At 39.7% G+C, this 21,666-nt stretch overlaps 1 protein-coding gene across 3 annotated transcripts in view; it reads left to right on the top strand.

Annotated features, from left to right (window-relative positions):
• The window catches only part of LOC309694157 (uncharacterized protein), a 70,386-nt gene that overhangs the window by 25,678 nt on the left and 23,042 nt on the right, over nucleotides 1-21,666 (top strand). For all 3 annotated transcript variants that reach the window (XM_082513978.1, XM_082513977.1, XM_082513976.1), the window contains exons 7-15: nucleotides 3,248-3,568; nucleotides 4,573-4,668; nucleotides 4,904-4,941; nucleotides 5,033-5,202; nucleotides 7,521-7,696; nucleotides 12,625-12,761; nucleotides 17,126-17,273; nucleotides 17,346-17,664; nucleotides 19,300-19,422. In XM_082513978.1, coding sequence (XP_082370104.1) covers nucleotides 3,248-3,568; nucleotides 4,573-4,668; nucleotides 4,904-4,941; nucleotides 5,033-5,202; nucleotides 7,521-7,696; nucleotides 12,625-12,761; nucleotides 17,126-17,273; nucleotides 17,346-17,664; nucleotides 19,300-19,422 — 1,528 coding nt within the window. The remainder of the gene's footprint in view (nucleotides 1-3,247; nucleotides 3,569-4,572; nucleotides 4,669-4,903; nucleotides 4,942-5,032; nucleotides 5,203-7,520; nucleotides 7,697-12,624; nucleotides 12,762-17,125; nucleotides 17,274-17,345; nucleotides 17,665-19,299; nucleotides 19,423-21,666) is intronic.

Below are 21,666 nucleotides of genomic sequence, written 5' to 3'. Positions count from 1 at the left end.
CTGTTGTTAGAATTTATTTAATATTACTTTCTACACCAGGATCTTTTTCTACGTAGCTGACGGCTGGTAACTGTGCAGGGGCGGATCTAGCAAAGTTTAGCCAGGGGGGCCGATAGGGCATTAACAGGGAAAAGGGGGCACAAAGACATACTTTTCTTTCTTATTCTCATTTAAAATGTCTAGCTTTTAATAAATAATTATCTGACACCCAAAGTTTTAATTTGATGTAAAATGAATAGAAGTCCATTACTGTACATAGTGACTATTAAGTCTAATATATATACCCTAGTAAGCTATAGTACTTTTTCCTTTGGGAAGGTACCATCTGTGCAGTCTGCAATTTTGTTGAAGAAAGATGTTGAATCTATTTAATATTTCTTGAAAAATAATTGATTTCTGTGCATTTTTTTTCACACTGCATCAAATTAAGGTTGATTACGGCGATTAAGCATCATGAGGTGGAGCGTGAGGGGTGGTTCCCTATTTTTTATTTATTTATTTTTGTTGTTGCTGGGAGTTGGAACCCTATTAGTTAGGTTGCTTACTATTTATGCTAAGTACTCTTTAAAATACCAGAATAGGGAGGATGGTGTAGGTTTGAGTTTATTAGATTGATCAGTATTGCTGAAATATGAAATATTTTTTTTTGCATACAGGTATAACAGAATAGCTTTAGTGTAGTTGTTGTTTTAAACTTGAGTATGAACTTATACAAAATGCAGCAAGATATTTAAAAAACAGTTTTGTTGATTAAAAAACACTATATCGGATTCATATCGGTATCGGCAGATATCCAAATTTATGATATCGGTATCGGTATCGGACATAAAAAAGTGGTATCGTGCCATCTCTAGTATTAAGTAATCCAAAGTATTCAGAATATGTTACTCTTATTGAGTAATGTAACGTAACGGAATATGTTAAAAAATACATTTTGGAAAAATTAACCTACCCAACACTGGTGATGTTATATCACTCAAGATCAGACAGCCATCCTGTAAGTCTTTTATATAGCAAATATTTTAAAGTGAATGTACAGCCTGTGTGTGCTGTTGAGGGCAGGCCTGGCCAAAAATCATATAATCAACAAGTCTTGGCACAGGAAAATAAATCTCTACATGGATTGTATTAATTTAGTAATTTACTCACGTGATTATTTTTGTGCATAAAGCAGGCCGGATACAACAGTGTTTCCTACTCATAAGCTTTATTGCTCAGATATATATCTAAATCCAGAACTGAATTTAAAATCCTTCTCATTGCATACAAGGTCTTGAATAATCATGCCCCATCTTATCTTAAAGGCCGCTTAATATCTTCTCACTCCAATGTAGCTGCCATCACCAGTGTGTGAATGTGTGTGTGAATGGGTGGATGACTGGGTATGTAAAGCGCTTTGGGGTCCTTAGGGACTAGTAAAAGCGCTATATAAATACAGGCCATTTACCATTTAGAGCATTTTGCTCTCAGGCTTCTGGTTTACTTCTGGTTCTTCGGGTATTCAAAAGTAGAATGGGAGGCAGAGCCATGTGCTCCCAGTTTGGATTTGGATTTACTTTTAAGATTCATCTTAAAACTTTCCTTTTTGATAAAAAAATATAGTTAGGGCTGGATCAGGTTACTGTGAATACTCCCTTAGTTACACTGCAGTAGGCTTTCCATTATCACCGAGCGTTTCTTCTTCACTCTTTTTTTTCTGCTTTTTTTCCTCTGCTTTTAATCTTAAGTTATTATTAATCCATGGGTCTCTTCCCTGGCATGTCTTTGTCCCGTCTTCCTTCCCTCATCCCCAGCCGGTCGTGACATATAGCCGCCCCTCCCTGAACGTAAGTAACCGGACGTTTCTTACTGTTAAAGGGAGCTTTTGTTCCTCTACACTGTCACCAAAGTGCTTGTTCATAGGGGACCATCTGATTGTTGGGATTTTATTTGTTTTCTCTGTATTGTTGTGGAGTCTTTATCAGTTTAAAGCACCTTGTTGCGATTTGGCACTATATAAATAAAATTGAACTGAACTGGATTATATTTCTTCCAGGAATCATTTGAATCAAAATCAAAATCAGAATACCTTAATAATTGAAGAGGAAACGATGTGGTGACAATTGCTCCAAAATGAAAAGAACAGTAATGAACTAAACTGAACTAAATAAAAGAATATATTACAAAGTTACAAAATTTAACAAAATATCTCTAATAAATGCAAATAGCTCTAATTATAAATATATTACAGAAAATTAAATATGCATTGAAGTTGTAAAAAAAATATTAGGGAGTAGAGTTTAAGTACCTGCTCGGCACTGTGTTGGCACATGGGGAAATTATATCCTTAAACTTAGTTACAGTCCTTTGAGAAAGAGATGAAATGTACTTTTCCACTGCTTTGTAACCCACTATTGGAGATTTACGTATTATAAGGAAATGATCAGACAAAAGAGGATTTGGGTTGTTTTTTTGTTTTGTTTTTTTAAGTTTTCCAGTGAGGGTAGGGTAAGCATCAAGCTTTCAAATTAATTAAAACTCTGTGTGGGTCTTTGGATGATTTGTAAGATGGAGTGGAAGATTGCTGCCACACCCTCTGTAGCTTGTGGTTCAAGGATTCAAGGCTATTGATTCATTTAGACTAACATAATTATTCTGCTCTAACCAGGTTTCTTTAAAGCAAACTAAATCAATTTGTTCATCAATTACTAATGTATGTACTGACAGGGACTCAGAAGGGAGAGACATAATGTTTAATAATCCACAATTTGGTGCAGTTGTGTATACTATATTGTTGTTTGTAATTTTTTTTTTGTTTCTTTGTCTAAATCACTTTTGTCATGTAAAAAACATCAGTGGTCTGGAGCTCTATGTAAGCTCTTTCCTCCAGACCATCCTGTAGAAAGCCTGTGAAGGTAGCTGAAGCTTCAACTTGCTTGGCAGTAGTCAAGAAACCTAAAGGATTTAGAGTTAGTTAGAGATGTAGGCAACAATTCCTCCTGAGATGTGTGCAAACCTGGTGACCAACTACAAGATTGGGAACATTTATTTCAATCAATGACATGAAAATCAATCGATGACTTGTAATAACTAACTGATTGCTATTATATCCATCTCTATTATACTGAAAACTACGATAGAAATTAGAGACTTTGATAAACTGATTACTTGATGTTTCATCTATTTGTCAAAGGACCATATTGTATGTGGGTTTTACACTGCTGTACATACATTCACTTTCTATTCCATCTGCTTTTTCTTTCTCTAGGCGGAAGAATAGGAAGTATACTGACGGTCAGCTTCCCCCAATGGGAACCAAAATCCCGCCTAGTTCCCCTCACAGACTCAGTGAAGTCAGGATGTTTGATGGTGGACAAATCATCGGAGGTGTGGGCCTAGTGTCTCCTGAGAAGAAGTCACTGATTCGCCAGTCCCTGGGGCAGGACAATAACAGTGCTACACTAGAGATTATAAGCAGAAGCAGAGGAAGTGGATCCTCATCCTCCACCTCATCTGTTTTTGCTGACAGTCCTCTGGGACAAACTGAGAGACTGTTTCAGGGCCATATGAATGCCAGCAATGCCCAAAGGTGAGCTGATAGCCAGTAATTGCCTTGTTGCATTGCAGCCTATGACGAAACCACAGGAAACATAAATCACAGATGTTCTTTTAAACGACAAAAAAGAACAACTTTTCTTGTGTCTTTCATAATGTATGAGAAAGATAACTAAGCAGTGGGTTCGGTTATTTTCCATGTTTAGCCAGTTGCATCACAAAAATAGTCCTTATATTACACTCAGTGAGTGCTTATAGTGATAGATTATACCAGTAGCTGATAATCAGCCCAGATATACTCTGCTCCAAGAACAAAACATGACATGTTGCCCTTTTTGAATTAAATACACAACTAACGACTTATCTCGCATTTGTCCTATGAGATATTTCTGTTACTAGGTCGAAATTGCGTGGTAGAAGTTTCAAAATCTGACACTCAGTAACTGCAAAATATCACACAGTGATGATATCTGCAAAGTAAAAAAACAGGCCTCTTGAGATTTGCTTTGAATGCTCAGAGTAGAAATGTGTTATAAAAGTAAAACTCCATTAACAAATGTTGTGCTTGGTTCAGCTGGACTCTTCCAAAACTGACCCCACTTAAGTCACAAAATGCATAAAATGATTAACCTTATTTTGTCCTTTAAGGCTTTTTCAAGTATGATCAGTACAGGGAGCTCAGATTCATAGCTAAACTAAGTGTCAATGGGGAAGTGACCAGTGAGGAAGTGGAGAGGGGAGTTGTTTTTAAGATTAAGCTTCAACTGTTCCTTTTGATAAAGTGTATGGTTAGGGCTGATCATGTGAACCTTTCTTCCTCCTGATGATGTAGACTCAGGGTGAACTACCAGGATGCTCTCAAAAATGCTTATCCACTAATATCGGAGTGTATTTCCTTTCCAATATAAAGAATCATGAGACCAATGGTTGGGAAATGGTGCTTAAACGAAATTATGACAGTTACATGGTGGCAAGCTGTTCTCATGGTTCATATAAGTGTTATGTGATGGATATAATGTATGTATTCCTATTTATCAGTGAGAGAATCAAAGCCATGGAGGAGCAGATAGCCAGTCTAGCAGGGCTAGTGCACCACGCTTTGTCCATAGGACCCGGAGACAAGGATGCTGTCAGGTCTGTAACATCTACTGATATTAACAATTACTATTTTAATTATTCTTACATTTATTATGTTTGTTGTTGGTAGTATTTAAAATAACAATGTGTATAAAACAAGAATTCATTTAATCAAATATAATATTAGTTTGACTAACAGATCTTTGCCTCATAAAGTAAGATTATTTCTGCATACGATATAAACCTGGGTTAAACAGTCATTTTAGGTCTTTTGTCTGTCTGTGTTTTTCAGTGAGAGTCCAGAATGCAACCTTATAAACAACAGACTTGGTGAGAGGTTTCTTAAATGTACATATTGCCACTATGAGTGTGTCTCATGGTGTGAAAATTCTGAAAAGAAAACAATTTCTTTGCCCTTCAGGAGTATCATCTGAGCCCCAGAATCCTGCTGCTCTGACTGACAGCTTTACCTCCATCCATCCAGCTGCTCGGGCCCCTGCTTCTGACAGCAGAGTGCAACAGCGTTTAGTGTCAGCCAAGAGGAATGTGTGTGAGCTGCGACTCCAGTTGAACCAGCTCAGACAGTTACAGGTACTCAACTCTGCTCACTATTTACAGTTAATGCAGCACAAGTAATAAAGTTATTAATAATAGTAGTAAATACTGACGTGTACTTTTTAACTACTTATGTTGTCTCACTGACAACTCAAAGTGCTCCAAGCCAAATCAATTTGCTTCAATTTAGTTTTATTTATGTAGCGCCAAATCACAGCGATAGTTGCCTTAAGGTGCTTTACATACAGAGAAATCAGAGAAAACCTCAACAATCAGACCCCCCACGAGCATGTGCTTTGGTGACAATAGGAAAGAAAAAACCCCTTTTAACAGCAAGAAACCTTCAGCAGAACCACGCTCAGGGAGGGGAGGCCATCTGCTGCGACCCCCTGGGGGTTAGAGGAAGAAGATGGGACAAAGTCATGCTGTGGAATAGACCCAGAGATTAATAATAACTAATGATTAAATGCAAAGTGGAGTATAAACACATAGTGATGGAAAAAAAACACATCTGACTGAAGAGGATGCAAAGCATCATGGAAAGCCCCTAGCAGCCTAGAAATATCGGAGTGTCTCTAAGGGAGAATTCAGGGTCACCTGATCCAACCCCAGCGATATGCTTTCTCAAAACATTTTAAGCCTAACCTTAAAAGTAGAGAGGGTGTCTGTCAAACAGGAAGCCGATTTCACCGAAGAAGGACCTGGAAGCCATTCTGCTTTGGTCCTGTTCAAAGGCTGTTTTCTTGTACTGTCATTGTAATTATTGTTATTTAACGCTGTCATGCATGAATTATGACAACCTCAATCAGGATTTTTTTCATCTTTTCATGCCTAAAGATGATTGATTCTGGATTTAACTGTGAGCCAAAGAAGAGAGGCCAGTATGGAAGAGCTATGCTCTCTCTTTCTAGTCCCTGTCAGGACTCTTGCTGCAGCATTTTGGATTAGCTGAAGGCTTTTCAGGGAGTTTTTAGGAAATCCTGATAATAATGAATTACACTAGTCCAGCCTAGAAGTAATAAATGCATGAACTACGTTTTCAGCATCAGCCTGAGACAGGATGAGATACTGCACAAATGCAGTTCTACATATTTGTTTAATTTGACATCGAAGGACATGTCCCGGTCAAAAAGGAATCAAAGATTCCTCACAGTGTTACCGGAGGCCAAGGTAATGAGCATCTGGTTAGATACCATTGTGTAAGATTTTTGGGGCTGTGTATAATAAGCTCAGTTTTATCTGAATTTACAAGCAGGAAATTGGAGGACATCCAGGTCTTTATGTCTTTAAGACATTCCTGCAGTTTAACTCATTGATGTCTGTTATCTGGCTTCATGGACAGATAGAGTTCGGTTTCATCTGCATAGCAAATTAATGAAACTGTATGCTATGATTGATGATACTGCCTAAGGGAAGCATGTATAATGTAAACCGAATTGGTCCTAGCACGGAGCCCTGTGGAACATTAATACCTACAGAATCCTCTAATTGCTATAATAAAATATTATGGTCAACAGTATCAAACTGTTAAGTGGGTGGGATTACACCAGGGAGCTATGTGGACTATGATGTTTACAGACGACACTGTGATCTGTAGTGAGATCAGAGAGCAGTGGAAGAGAGCCTGGAGAGGTGGAGGTAGGCTCTGAAGAGAACAGGAATGTAAGAAGCAAGATAGAATATAATGTATGTGTGAATACGAGGAAGACAGGTGTAACAATGAAGATGCAAGGAGTAGAGGTAGTCAAGGTTTAAATATCTGGAGGCAATCATCCAAAGCAACAGACACAAGAGAGCTGAAGAAGAGTGCAGTGTCACTGACGCTCACAGTGGTGTGAGTGTCAGTGATGATTTGTGACAGAAGGAAAGCAGCAAGACTGAAAGGGAAGGTTTATAGGATGGTAGTGAGACCTGCTGCGACTTGTGTTTTTTATGGTGGCAATAATTTACTGCCGCCTTAGGTTGGAGTAAAAGTTAGAGATGCGCAAAGGAGGGGTAAACAACATATTGTGCAAAGAATTCTGAGTATGCAGCTGAACGGCAGGAGGACAAGGAGAAGACCTCATGGATATAGTGAAGAAGGACATGCAGAGGGTAGGTGTCACAGTGGAGGATGCTTGTGATGGCTGGATAGTGAGATCGAGGTAAATTATCACTTGTTGTGATCCCTACAGAGAGCAGTCAGAAGGAGAAGATGATCTTATGCTGGGCCTTGCTGCAACACCTCAGTTCATCATTTGCCTTAAACAAGCTATTATAGATTAAGTGTTGTGTTGAAATGGCCATATTACCAATATTTGCTCTGAAAACCCCAAAACGTTTTCCTGATTTCTGACTTGCTGGATGTTTTTCAGCTATCAAACCAAGAGACTGTGAGTTCTACACTGCAGATGGCAGGCCACGAGCTAGTGGTGTTGATGTGTGATCGGCTGGCTCGATTTGAGGAGGCAGCATTCAGACAGAGAGCTGAATTGGAAGAGGAGAGGAGCCTCTACCTCGCTGAAGAGGAGAAAATACTCACACAGCTTAGGTAAGAAAATGAATTTAAGAATTCAAGAATTTTTTAAAAATACTAATCTTTTGAAGGAGTAGCCATGAACCACACTGTGCTGGTCTGTTATGACAGACCTGCTGTCAGAGGCCACAAGAAGATCATTCGTAACCTTCACTAATGCTGTTTCTGTGCTGTGATGAGCTCTGAAACCTGAGTTAACTTTTCAAATAAATTGTTCCTCTGCAGATGATCACTTAGCTGTTTCACAACTTTCTCTTTCAAGAATTTCTGAGTAGAGATGGCACGATACCACTTTTTTATGTCCGATACCGATACCGATATCATAAATTTGGATATCTGCCGATACCGATATGAATCCGATATAGTGTTTTTTAATCAACAAAACTGTTTTTTAAAATATCTTGCTGCATTTTGCAAGTCTGCAAGTTCATACTCAAGTTTAAAACAACAACTACACTAAAGCTATTCTGTTATACCTGTATACAAAAAAAATATTTCATAGTTCAGCAATACTGATCAATCTAATAAACTTAAACCTGCACCATCCTCCCTATTCTGGTATTTTAAAGAGTACTTAGCGTAAATATTAAGCAACCTAACTAATAGGGTTCCAACTCCCAGCAACAACAAAAATAAATAAATAAAAAATAGGGAACCACCCCTCACGCGCCACCTCATGATGCTTAATCGACGTAATCAACCTTAATTTGATGCAGTGTAAAAAAAAAAATGCACAGAAATCAATTATTTTTCAAGAAATATTAAATAGATTCAACATCTTTCTTCAACAAAATTGCAGACTGCACAGATGGTACCTTCCCAAAGGAAAATGTACTATAGCTTACTAGGGTATATATATTAGACTTAACAGTTACTATATACAGTAATGGACTTCTATTCATTTTACATCAAATTAAAACTTTGGGTGTCAGATAATTATTTATTAAAAGCTAGACATTTTAAATGAGAATAAGAAAGAAAAGTATGTCTTTGTGCCCCCTTTTCCCTGTTAATGACCTATCGGCCCCCCTGGCTAAACTTTGCTAGATCCGCCCCTGCACAGTTACCAGCGTCAGCTACGTAGAAAAAGATCCTGGTGTAGAAAGTAATATTAAATAAATTCTAACAACAGCTTATCAAGCTTAAACGTGCTGCTGTTGTTCAGCCGCTGGTTTCCTCTTTCTGGTGCAAAGTGGACCAAAAACAAACAAGAGAGACGGACTCGCCACAGAAAAGCCGATCAGCTGATTTAAGCAGTTTCACGATTGAAGTAGCAGCCGGAGAGCGAGAGGCAGTCGCTCGTTAAGCTTAACGTGGGAATGCTTTACAAACATTCAGAGATGGACTTACACACTTGCTTTACTTCTCTCGGGATAACTTTGTCGGAGATGAAATGCCAGGTTGCTAGCGAAGCTCCACATGCTATCCAGACCGGTCCCGCATGCCACAGCTGCTCTATCACGTGATGCATACTGCTCCGACGTGCTAACGTCGTTCTGAGGCGAGTTACGGCGTGTTGCAAGTTTTGTGAGGTGCTTTCGTGATATTTAATGGATCGGATTACATTTTTTATTTTTCTCCGATATCCGATCCAGTAATTTAGGTCAGTATCGGACCGATACCGATACGTAATATCGGATCGGTCCATCTCTATTTCTGAGATAAAGAGAAGGCTTGAAACTGACTTAAAATTAACTAAGACAGCTGGGTTTAACTAAGGGCTTTTAAAATGATCTAGTTTTTCCTCGATCATTGGCAAATAGTAATGTTCTAGTTTTACGAAGGCCTTTTTAAAATAAAGAAACAAGCAGTTTTTGCAGCCTATATGAAGACCCGTTAACATAGTGAGACATCATTTCCTCTTCACCTTCTGAGTTAACTGCTGCAAGGCCTGCATCTGTGAGTTATGTGAGCTATTTGTGAGCCACAGTATCCAGTGGATAGGATCCACCCAGGGATGTAACGCTATTAATAACTAAGGACACCCCATGAATCAGTAGCTTGTAGAACCACATTTCACAGCATTAACTTGTAGAAATTTTCCCTTCTCTTTACAGCATTGTTTAAGTTTGGTCTGTGCTCAGCTGTTTGAATGGCCCGCCACAGCATTTCAGTCCGGTTGAGGTCTGCACTTTGGACCACTGCAGCACCTTGATTCTTTTCTTTTTCAGCCATTATTATAGATGATAAGCTCTTGTAGATTTCCATATTGTCTTGTTGATGACCAAGTTTGATCCAAGCTTTAGCTGTAAGATAGATGGCCTCACATTTGACTCTAGAATACTGAACAGGTGAACAGATGAGTTCATAGTGGACTTGGTAACGGCAAGATGCCCGAATTTTCATCCTTCCACCACCGTTCTGACGGTTGGTGTTAGGTGTTTGTGCTGCTATGCTGTATTAGGGTTTTTTTTCCAAACGTTATGCTGTGCATTATGGATAAACATCACTTTGGTGTCATATCTCTAAAGCAAATTGCTCTGGCAGTCTTGTGGTTTGTTCAGATGCCATTTTCAATCCTAAGCATCAATATCTTGGTGGTTTTAATCCAAACAAGTGAGGAGTGGATCTAATGCAGAAACTGAGATACATGACTTGCTTTATCATCATGCTGGACTATAACTGGGATAATCATTTACAAAATTAACATTATGTTCAATTGAAATTTATCTAATGCAGTTTTACAATGAAACTTGAAACTAGCAACTGAAACCATAAACTTATCAGCAAAATATTTGTTGAGGTCATAACTGCTGCTGAAGGTTCGATTTCCCATAGATTTCTTTTTGCAACCAAAGGAATCATCCCCTGATGTGACTCAACGTCACCGTTGGCCGACAGAGCCACCCCACTCCCAGTGAAAGCTTTTACTGCAACTCCAAAAGTCCTACCTTTGCTTGAGCCCATGGTAGCCCTTGTCCAACCTTGTTTAGATCTGTTCCCTTCCAGCTGTTATATAAACGAGTAGTTATGTGTAGTGTCTTTACATCAGACTTTAAGAGTTGCTGACCTAAATAGATGCTGATGTCAAGATTTCAGCTGTCCTCTTTCATTTAAAGTTAAAGCACTGACTGACCATGATTTAGTCCTTCCAACATTCACAGATGTGGTCTGACATCATGACCATTTATAGTGTAAAATGCAGCTGAAGTCAAATCATTGGTGGCATGCATGGCGTGACATATCAACTTGTAGGCCTAATGTTAAAAAGCAATTGTTAAAAATAGAGGAGTGGGGTGGGAAGTGATTTGATTTGGTATGGCATGGTCGTCCAAACACATCATAATTCGTTCACATAATAACATGCTACACATTAACTTCTTTTTTCAACGTACTCTGCTAACATGGTTTGGCATTTATGAAGGTTCATGAGTAGGAGTTTCAGAATAACTGGGACACAGTTATGTTTCTCTATGCGAATTCAAACACACGTTTAACCAGATACCAACATATCAAGCCAGCCTACTCTCTTAAGCCCCAAGGTTCTTTCTGAGGTTCGTGCTCTTGGTATCTATAATAAAGCTAACACTTGGGAGATTCATCAGAGGTGGAAATATTAGAGGAGATGTTACTATGTCAAAGTAGCTGAGGCTGGAACATAGAACAAAAGGAATACTTTTTTCCTTGCCTAATTTATTTTGGAATTTTATTGCATATTGAAAATATGCTTCAGTAGACAATAAACTCAGTAAACAGTCCCGATCAAAAGTTTAAGACCACTTGAAAAATGGCCAAAAATCATATTTTGCATGGTTGGATCTTAACAAGTTTCCAAGTAGAGCTTCAACATGCAACAAGAAGAAATGGGAGCAAAACATTTTTGAACATGCAGTTTATTGAAAACAGCACTTAAACTGAAACAGGCTGTTTTACAGCTGATCAAAAGGTTAGGATCACACGCCTTTAAAAGGCCAAATCTGTGGCAAAGATGTGGATTCATTGTCATTTTCTGTCAGGTAGTCACGCTGTCATGACGTTCTGATGACAAAGGCAACGTGAACGTGGTCGCGTTGTTGAACTGCATAAGCAGGGTTTCTCACAGCGCGTCATCGCTGCTGATGTGGGACGCAGTGAGACAGTCATTCCACCTGTGAGGATCTGCGCAGCCTTTAACCACAGCCATAAAGCTTTGGGTTAAGATAAACACGTTTGGTTTCTGTCACTGTCACATCTACACAACACTTGATGTAGAAAGGGACAGACTGACTGAAGGTCTCCAGGTCCCGTTGTTCAAAGATGGACCAGGCTGTTATATCAAAACAGTCCTGTAGTTGGAGGAGAGCACCATCTAGCCATGTTTTAATGACCCAGGTGCCTGGATGGGTCTGTTTGCTGCAGGGGATGTAGGCAGGGATGAGGACCAGTGAGAGGTGGTCAGATTATGTCAGGTGGGGGTGTTGTGTCACTCTGTAGACCTGCTTGATGTTGCTCACTTAGCTCTGGTTATTATATTATGTATATTTATGTGCATAGTGTCTATGCATTTATTGCTCCTACCCTTGAGGTTAGAGGCTAACTGCATATGTACTTTTATATTACTTGTAAGCTGTGCAATGAAATTGAAGTTCAATCTAGTCTAACCTTGCAGCACCCAAGCTTTTATACATACATCACTTCTGATGATGGCTTATGTGTGTTTATGTTGTCAGGCTGGTCTATCTAGTAAAGTGCTGGCAAGCTACAAGATACCATGTCAGAACATTCCAGTCACTTGAACATTTCATGTAGCAGACTTTTAGGTGCAGCAGTTTTCAAGTTATTCACAAAAAGAATTAACGGAATAATCACTGATTATTACGGCCACACACAGGACCAGTGACTGTGACTCCTTAAACCTGCTCTCTGCTGCCATCTTGTTTCTACAGCAGGCCGTCACACAGTTGACTCTGCTGCCTGTGACTGTTAATGCCATGTTTCTGTCTTCTGTGTTCTTTACTTTGCAGTGAACTGGAGGACTATGTGGACCATTTGCAAAGAAGCTCCATTACCGGTTCAAGCCAGCTGAGTGTAACTCTGAGAGATGTAGAGGAAGGAGCGATGAGCCTACGGGGGGTCGGGGAAACTCTGGCCATTCTCAAAGGTTAGTGGGTTTAGGGCAGGGGTCAGCGACCTGCAGTGCATGCGGCTCTTTCATCTTTATACTGCGGCTCTGCGTGGCGTGGGAAAATAAGTTATAAGTATTTAATTGAGGTGTACTTTATTTTTGTTAGTTCTTTTTTAAATTGTAGTTCAAATTGGAAGCCGGAGAAAAGTAAGAAAAGAAAAATATCTGAAGAAACAGAATAATTAATGATACCTGGGCAGATTCATTCTGGCCTACCAGTATGCCTAATCTGTGGAGAGAGACTGGCTAACAATAAAAGCTTACATGTCGCAAGACATGTCCAAACTAAACACACGACCTTTGCTGATAAATATCCAGAGGGAGAAGAGAGGAAAAAAGCTGTTTCGGAACTGATGCGGAAGGATGAAATTGGCAAATTCAACTATACATGCAGATTTTGTGACCACTCAGGAAATAGTCAGGCATGGGAAGCCGCACCACCACAGGAAGAAATGATTGAGATGATACCACTAAAATGCCAGACACTGGAGAAGGACGTCTGTGAAGCTGTGCTTGATTGTTTAAGAGCTAAAGAAATGGAAACAACCCACCTAGTGTCAGTGGCTACTGATGGGGCGCCAAGTCTGATTGGTGTGCACGGGGGCTTCTTGGCATTGCTGCAGAAGTCACTGGATAGAAAGCTGCTGACATTTCACTGCATCCTGCACCAAGAGACATTGTGCACGCAAACCTTTCCTCCAGAATGCACAGAGGTCATGAATGTTGTCATTCAGATTAGCAATAAAATAATAGCAAAATGTTTAAATCACCGTCAGTTCCATTTGTTATTGGATGAGATGCAGAGCACGTACTCTGATCTCCTCATGTATAACAGAGTCTGGTGGCTGTCCAGAGGAGAGGTGCTGAAACGCTTTGGTGCACGTCTGGAAGAGGTGAAAACTTTCATGAGCAGCAAACTGCTCGCCTTTTCTGAACAGCCAGAGTGGCTGGAAAGGCTGCACTTGACGGTGGACATGATAGCAAACCTGAACAAGCTGAATACAACTCTTCAGGGCAGGCACATGCTGGAGGAGGTGTTAGGGCTTGAGCGCAAGCCGACAGTTTTAGTCAGAGATTTACAGAGAGGCACACTGTCTCACTTCCCCTCTTTAAGAGAGTTTAAACAAGGTCACAAGGTAATAAATGCAGAATATTTGCAGTCTGCAATCACCACGATGCAAGCATCGTTTTGGGAAACAATTCCAAGAGTTCGGAGAGGAAAAAACACATTATCACTCCCCTGACCATCGATCCCTCCCTCCCTGCATTTGCAGGTGTAAGTCAACCTGATCTGGAGCTGGCTGACATAGCTGACAAAGATATGTGGGTGTACGAATTCAAACGCTTGACAGAGGGTCGAGATGTTGCCCATCAGAAGGCCACTCTTGTTCAGGATCACAAATGGAGTGATGTTGACACCCTTTGAAGACCGGACAAACATGGAATGCCATCCCCGACACATAAACACGAAGAAATATGCATTTGGAGTCCGGTCGATCTTTGGATCCACGTATACATGTTCTCCACAAACACCGCTCACACCTCACAGACGACAGCTTACAGTCCTGCATAAAGATGAAAGTGACCTCGCACAGCCCTGCTTTGCAGACGCTGTGAGCAAATGTTCAGGAACATTAACCAGGTGAAATAAATATTTATGCTGATATTTTGCAGACATTAATTTTTAATTGTTTAGTGACATAGACCTTTTTTTCTATTATATTTTATAAATTCTGCTAATTTCTGGTCAAAGGCGATATAAAAATGACATTTTTGTGACATTTTTTGTGACATGAAATTTTTTGTTTGCTACATGGATGATTTAAGTTCAGCTTTTTAACTCATTTGAAAAACACCTTCAAGTCGACAAGTTTCGTTTTTGTTATTATTGATTTATCTTCAAAATGTGTTCATTACGTAAGTAAAATTTAACTTTCTCTGTAGCACCTCGTGGATTTCAAAAGCAACACACTTTTATACAAAGTGCAAAGATGAAAAAACAATATGCAGTGTTATCTTCATTTAAGATGTCAAAAAGTATTTGCGGCTCCCAGTATTTTCTATTCCATGGAAACCGGGTCCAAATGAGCCATTTGGACCCGGGTGTTTGGGTGTTAAAGGTTGCCGACACCTGGTTTAGGGTGACTCAGTGAAAGGTTGAACCAATCATTTTATTGGCCAACATGTAATAGGTGCATTAGATCTGTATTTTGATATATGAATGGTTTGGTCATGTAATGTTCTAATAAATATTATAGTGATTTTAATAATTAATTAATTAAAAGCTCAAAAAATTCAATCAGTCACCTCTGGGAGTTATTGAAATAATGAAATAAATAATTAACCTGATATGTCATGTAGGGCTGCCACGATTAGTCGACTAGTCACGATTACGTCGACTATCAAAATCGTCGACGACTGATTTAATAGTCGACGCGTCGTTTGAAGCTTTGTAAGATCACAAAAGACGCAGGAATAATAGCAGGATTTAAGAGTGTAATAACGGATTGAAACAGAAGATGGCAGCACTGCATGTACAAGGATGCCAGCTGCCGTTAAACCCCGAAGAAGAAGAAGCTGTATCCCAGAATTCATAGCGCAGCCCAGCTCAGTTTCCAACAATGGCGGCAGCTGGTTAGTTTTAATATTACTCTTATTATTCTTTCTGGGTCACAAAATAAACGTTTAACATATTTTCAGGCGGGAATGTAGCTGTGTAAACCTCAAATATCTGCTCAGTTTATCAAGACACCACATATTTTCAAAAGCGCTCCGACGTTTTCGGAGACGTCTGTTACCCACTAGCTCGATAGTTAGCCGGGGGCTAGGCTCACTAGAGCCGTGAGAACACCGGACTCCCGGCAAATCGTTTTCAAACCCACCGCCGTCTTTCGCTACTCAGGTTAAACATATGAGTCACTTAGATAACTTAAAAATGTTATTGTTTGGCTTTTTTTTTTTTTTTTTTTTAGTATTTTATTTGTTCCTGAGTAAATCTGTTTGGCTGAGATTAAAGTTATAGTTTTTACACAGCTGAATAAACGTCAAGCAGACAGCTGATTATCAGAAGTGTGAGATGCTGGAGAATCTACTCCGGTGTCCTGTTATATTTTAGATAGCAAGGAGTTTATTAAACTTCACTGAAACAAACTATCATCTTGTCTTTATTTTTAGTTAGCACATACCTTAACCTTTTAAGACCTACCATAGAACCAAGTCCGCCAGAGCTTATATTATATTTTTACATGCTGTGGAGCCATTTTTGGGAGCATTTCAAGTTGCTATACATCAATACAACCATTATAGCCCAGATTTTAATAATATGTATTCATTAAGTGCATAGTAATTACATAAATTGCAAAAAAGTGCAATAAACTACAAAAAAATTGAAAATCGTTTTTGCTTTTTTAACATATATTTCTAGTTAGAGAAATTTAAGAGGCTTATCCCTCAAAACTGTAAATACAAAAAAGTTGCACAAAATAGTTTCCCACCACAGGAAATTTATTTTGAGTGTCTTCATAGTTTTATTTTTGAAATACACCAATTTTTATTCACTGCAGGAAAAACGAAAATAAATATTATACTGCAAATTTGCAAAAAAGCAGCATATGCATCAAAATAAACTATTTCCAGCAGTGCAATATGAGTCGTAAGCATCCCAGAAACGACACAGAAAGTCATAAAGTCAAACATAACTTTTAAAAAGACCAGCATAGGCCCTGAGGCCCTGATGGTAAAAAAGACTACATTTCCGCGAAAATGACGTCACTTCCGGTTTCGGGCAGGTAATGGCGGAAATGCAAAAGTTCGCGCTGACGTCTATTCCAACGTAGGAAGTGTTATGAACAGCTGATCGGATCGGCAAAGCGTGTTTCTGGAATATTATGTTTTTGTTGCTGCAAGTGCTTTTTATGCAGTTTTTGCAAAGCTATATGTGGAAGGAAACCGTGACCTAGGACAAGCTGATGGCATAAGATGTAAGTACAACTCCTCCGGTTTCATATGCAAAAAAAATTTTTGCGCTAGCTTACATGATTGCAGTGCTACCAGGATTTAAAAATAGTTACGCAAAACAGAGCGTGCCCGCTCCGATCGGCTCTAAAGGGTTAAACACTTAAAGCTGTAAGCTAATGATAGTTATATAAGAGCAGATGCTGCTGGTGCAATAAGCTGTACGTTTTACGTCCAATGGATGATGATCTGATTAATCGACTAATCGCAAAAATAATCGGTGACTAGTCGACTATCAAAATAATCGTTTGTGGCAGCCCTAATGTCATGTAGATTTTGGTAGTGTACTCAGAGTAAAGTTCCCTTCCTTGTTTGGTATCTTCCAGGTGAGTTTCCAGAGCTGCAGATGAAGATGCGCTTGGTGTTGAGGCAGGAGGTAGAGGCAATGCGTTTCCTGAAGGAGGCGCCTCTTAAGATGGACTCCATGTTAAAGAGGGTCAAAGCCCTGACTGACACCCTCAGCTCTCTCCGCAGGTACTCAGTATTTTCACTCAGAGTTAAAACTGCTCAAGAAAACGCTCTTGAAAATGCTCCTGTTTTCACCAGGTGTGTGTCAGAGTTGGTCCCATCACCCAGATCAGCCCAGTTAGAGCCGGTAGAAGCTGTTGAACTGGGCAACGGACCAGCAAAGACCCAGAGTCTTCAGAACTCCCCAAAACCCCAACCTCGGTCCTCAGTCAGGCTGCCTCAGCTCACTCCTTCTCTCTCTGGGAGCCAGGCTGAGACCAGGTTGGTGGGCTTGCCGTCTCTAATTGTGGCCCACGGAACGAAGAGCACACCACCTTCTGTGGTCCAGACCTCCCAACATTCCCCCGGTCTCCCTCTGAAACCCATCCCCGGACGGCACTCACCCACTGTGGCTAAGGTACCATATGGATAATAGTTCTTGGGCTGCATAACTGATCACTTTCATCTCTTCTTAAAGTCATTAAAGAACTCTTTAAGAGTTCTTTTTACTGATGGCATGAAGGTGGCTTTCATATGAATTGTATAATCTTGGGATTGATATTGTTATAGCACCTTGATCACAAACTAGGCCACCGTTGAAAAAAAACCAACATAAAATTCAATGAGATAGTAAGACGAGTAAAACACAGACATAAAATGATCTATATAACATATACAACATACCTCGCAGGCTGACCCATGCTTAGAGGCAGAAATGAGCACTTTACAGATACTTTTAAGAACACTTTAACTTCCGCTGACTTAAGTTGCCCTCTCCTGCTTCAACTTACCATGTTCATACTTCAACATGGGCGTGCATGTCACTCAGGTGCTCCAGCGGAAACAACATGCAGTACAATAGTTCCTACATGAGAATTTCCAAAATAAATGACCTGATGACCAGTGTTGGTCAAGTTACTTGAAAAAAGTAATCAGTAACTAATTACCGATTACTTCCCCAAAAAAGTAATCCTGTTACTTTACTGATTACTTATTTTCAAAAGTAATTAATTACTTAGTTACTTAGTTACTTTTTAAAAACACGATTTACAACCTGAAGAGGTTGTAAATCGTGCCCAATTCTACAGCCCAATTCTACTTTTTCTGCATAATCCATCATACAAAATGTAATCAAATGGAAAAGTCTCTTTTTAAAACTTGTTTTATTAGTTTTAATCTTTTAACTTTATGCATCAAGCAAAAATTAAATTATATGCAACATTCTCTGACTGGAAGAAATTTGTTTAACATTTAAACCTATTTTCTGCACATTCCAGCACAGAAAATAATTTTTTTTTTTGTGTTTACACTCACTCTTTCAAATAGATGCAAGTAAAACACAGCAGAAAATAAATAAAGTCAAAGACTCAGCGGTCCTGTTGCTCTATTTTCACCTGTAAAGCAGGAGTGGGGTGGGCGGAGGTTTACCCTGGTGCAGGTGTGCCGCGGTCAGTGGAAGAATCCGCGAGTTTCTCTCTGAGTTTCCCATTACGTCGTAGCTACTCGGTGCTTGTTGGAAGTTTAGGGGTTTTTTCGCTGTAAAAAGAAGTTTTCTTCCCACGCACAACGGACACTAATGTTTTTGTCACTTTTTATGGAATCAAACTCAAAGTAAGGTCAGTACTTCCACGCTTTAAACGCTGCACGCTCATACTCTCTCTGCACTCGATATGTGATCCATTGTTGATCTGCACACAGCTGTTGTCACGAACGTCGCACTCGCTTACGTCACTGTCATGAGACATTCTCGCAAAAAATTATGGTTTTAGTGACGCAGTAACACAGCGTTCCTACGGGAAAGTAACGGTAATCTAATTACTGTTTTTGCAATAGTAACCCCTTACTTTACTCGTTACCTGAAAAAAGTAATCAGATTACAGTAACGCGTTACAAGTAATGCGTTACTGCCCATCTCTGCTGATGACATATAAAATATGCATAGTGCAAAACAAAATACATTAACTAGCGGTATGGCAGTAACAACTGTAAAGCAGCAAAATGTGAGCACCTTATTTTGTCTGTGGTGTGTAAGACATGTTGTCATGTTGTGAAGGTGCATCCTCGCAGCAGAGAGGGCAGTCCTGCCCTGCAGAGGAGAACAGGTCTTCAGGAGTCTGACGAACTGGACCAACTGGCACCAACACCAGCAGAACACACCCACAGTGAGCGGACCATGGTAAGACACAAAGACACACAGGTTAGAGGTCAACACTAAACTCTCATTCACTTATAGATAAACCTCTGGACAATAGGCTACAGAAATGTAAATGTCAACAATCTGTGTCACTTTGGCATCATTTATCATGTTATTGATTGAAAATGTTGCAGGAATCATTGTTGGCAGATCCCAAGGCTACTTGAGTTCTGTAAATTTAATAAAATCAAGAAATTGAAAATATATAAAGGTGGGTTTCATCAGTTTTCACTCACATGAATGCTTTTTGACTTTCTGCCAAAGATCTGGCAAAGTTGAACCAAGCTGGACATAAAAATTTGAGATCCCAACTCAGCTGTGCCATATCCCAGCTCTACCTCTCCGGCGTAAGTGCCCCGTCACCGGGGGCGCTGTAATGGCTGCCTGGTGAAGCTGGAAGTTTCTTTAAGGTGCTCTTGTACGCCCTTATCCAAAAAACACGGAGCGGTGCCTCGCTTCTCTATCTCTCTGCATTCACTGGAACCTGTCGATGACTGGCTGGTACCTGTCGCCAGTCTGGATGGGACGTTCCAGCCCCGAAAACCCTGCTCTGCTTGTCCCAGCTGGCTTGGAGTGAATTTGCAGAACCTGTGGCCTCTGTGTCGGGCTTCTAGGATGGCTAACAACGCAGATCCACCGCTTACTGTCAAGACTGGTCTGGTAAATGCTAGGTCCCTAGCAAACGAAACTTTTATTCTGAAGGCTCTCTTCATATCCCGAGGACTGGATTTTCTGTGCGTGTGTGAGACGTGGCTGAGCACTGTTAAATGTAGCATCTTCTCTGAACAACCTGCGATTGCTGCTATTTTAATTCACCGCAGATGTTGGGCTGCAATGATTTTTAAAGGTCATTTTAAATGTAAGCAGTTATCCACACCATTCAGCAGCTTTGAACTGGCTGTTTGAGCAGGGCTGCTCTCACACAGTGTTGTGCGCGGTGGTTTATCATTGTAGTGGCGAATTTCTGTCCCAAGCGATGAAAAAATAATTCTTCTACTTCTGACTCGTACATACAAACAAACGATGTCACAGTCAAAAAGCTCTTTGCTGCTACAGCGCACATTTCCATTGCCGTACTGGCTCATTCTAACCTGCTACCACACATGCGCCATCATTTTTATCTTTCCAGACAAAAATTAAACACGCGGCATATATTCTCTGATAACGTCTTATATAAACCAAACATGTAACATAATAACTGAAATGGTACCAAAAATATTTTTCTATGCATTGGCTCTAACAATTGTCCTCCAGAATACAATAAAGACTTTGTGAATGACTTCTTAGCATGCCAAAATATGATTGTGTTCTTCTTGTTGGGGATTTTAATATTCACGTGTTGCCCTGATATGCCCATGGCAAAGGGCTTTTTAAACCTCAGCGATTTTGTTTTAATCTTGTGGAATGTGTGAACTGTCACACACATGAACGTGGAAACACACTTGATCTTGTTTTATCTCGTTTTTTCTGTTTTCAACGTAGAGATTTGTGATGCTGTGTTTTCTGACCATAGTATTGTTATTTTTGAAGTTCCTCTTGCCTGTAGCAGCGCTGCTGCTGTTGCGTTTTTAACTCCTCCACTGTTGAGCAGCTTTCAGCAGTTTTTAATCCAAACTGTAAAATCCTGGAGTTTTTATGCAGCCGGACTGAGGAACAGGTGGTTTTATTCCACCTGCCAGACTGCTTTGGACACTGTGGCTTCATTAAAAACCAGGCAGCCTAAAACTCAATCTGATCCCTGGCTGAATGACACAACCCAAGCTGTCCAACGCGTGTTTTATCTATTATTCCTAACTACATACTGTACAGCACTTTGGTCCTATGCTGGCTATTTCAAAGTGCTTTATAAATAATGTTGAATTGAATTTAATTGGATTTGCCTTCTTTTTTTTTCTTCCATGTCTTTATTGAGTTTTAAACTTTATCTTTTACAGTAACATCACCATTAAAAATAAAAACAACAAATAAAAACAACAGAACTGAACAAAACATAAGAAAACAGACAACCGAGCTCAAGAATACAATTAAACAGACAAAAGAGGACAGACTCTTTAATTATGAGATAAAGTTAGCAATACTCAATTCAATTCAATTTTATTTATACAGCACCAAATCAAAACAACAGTTACAGCCGTCAGCTGCGTAGAAAAAGATCCTGGTGTAGAAAGAAATATTAAATAAATTCTAACAACAGCTTATCAAGCTTAAACGTGCTGCTGTTGTTCA

Source organism: Aulonocara stuartgranti (genome assembly GCF_965226115.1).
Source record: "Aulonocara stuartgranti genome assembly, chromosome: 18".
Taxonomy (NCBI): domain Eukaryota; kingdom Metazoa; phylum Chordata; class Actinopteri; order Cichliformes; family Cichlidae; genus Aulonocara; species Aulonocara stuartgranti.
Note: the sequence above shows the minus strand (reverse complement) of the source record. Positions and strands in the feature narration are given on the sequence as shown.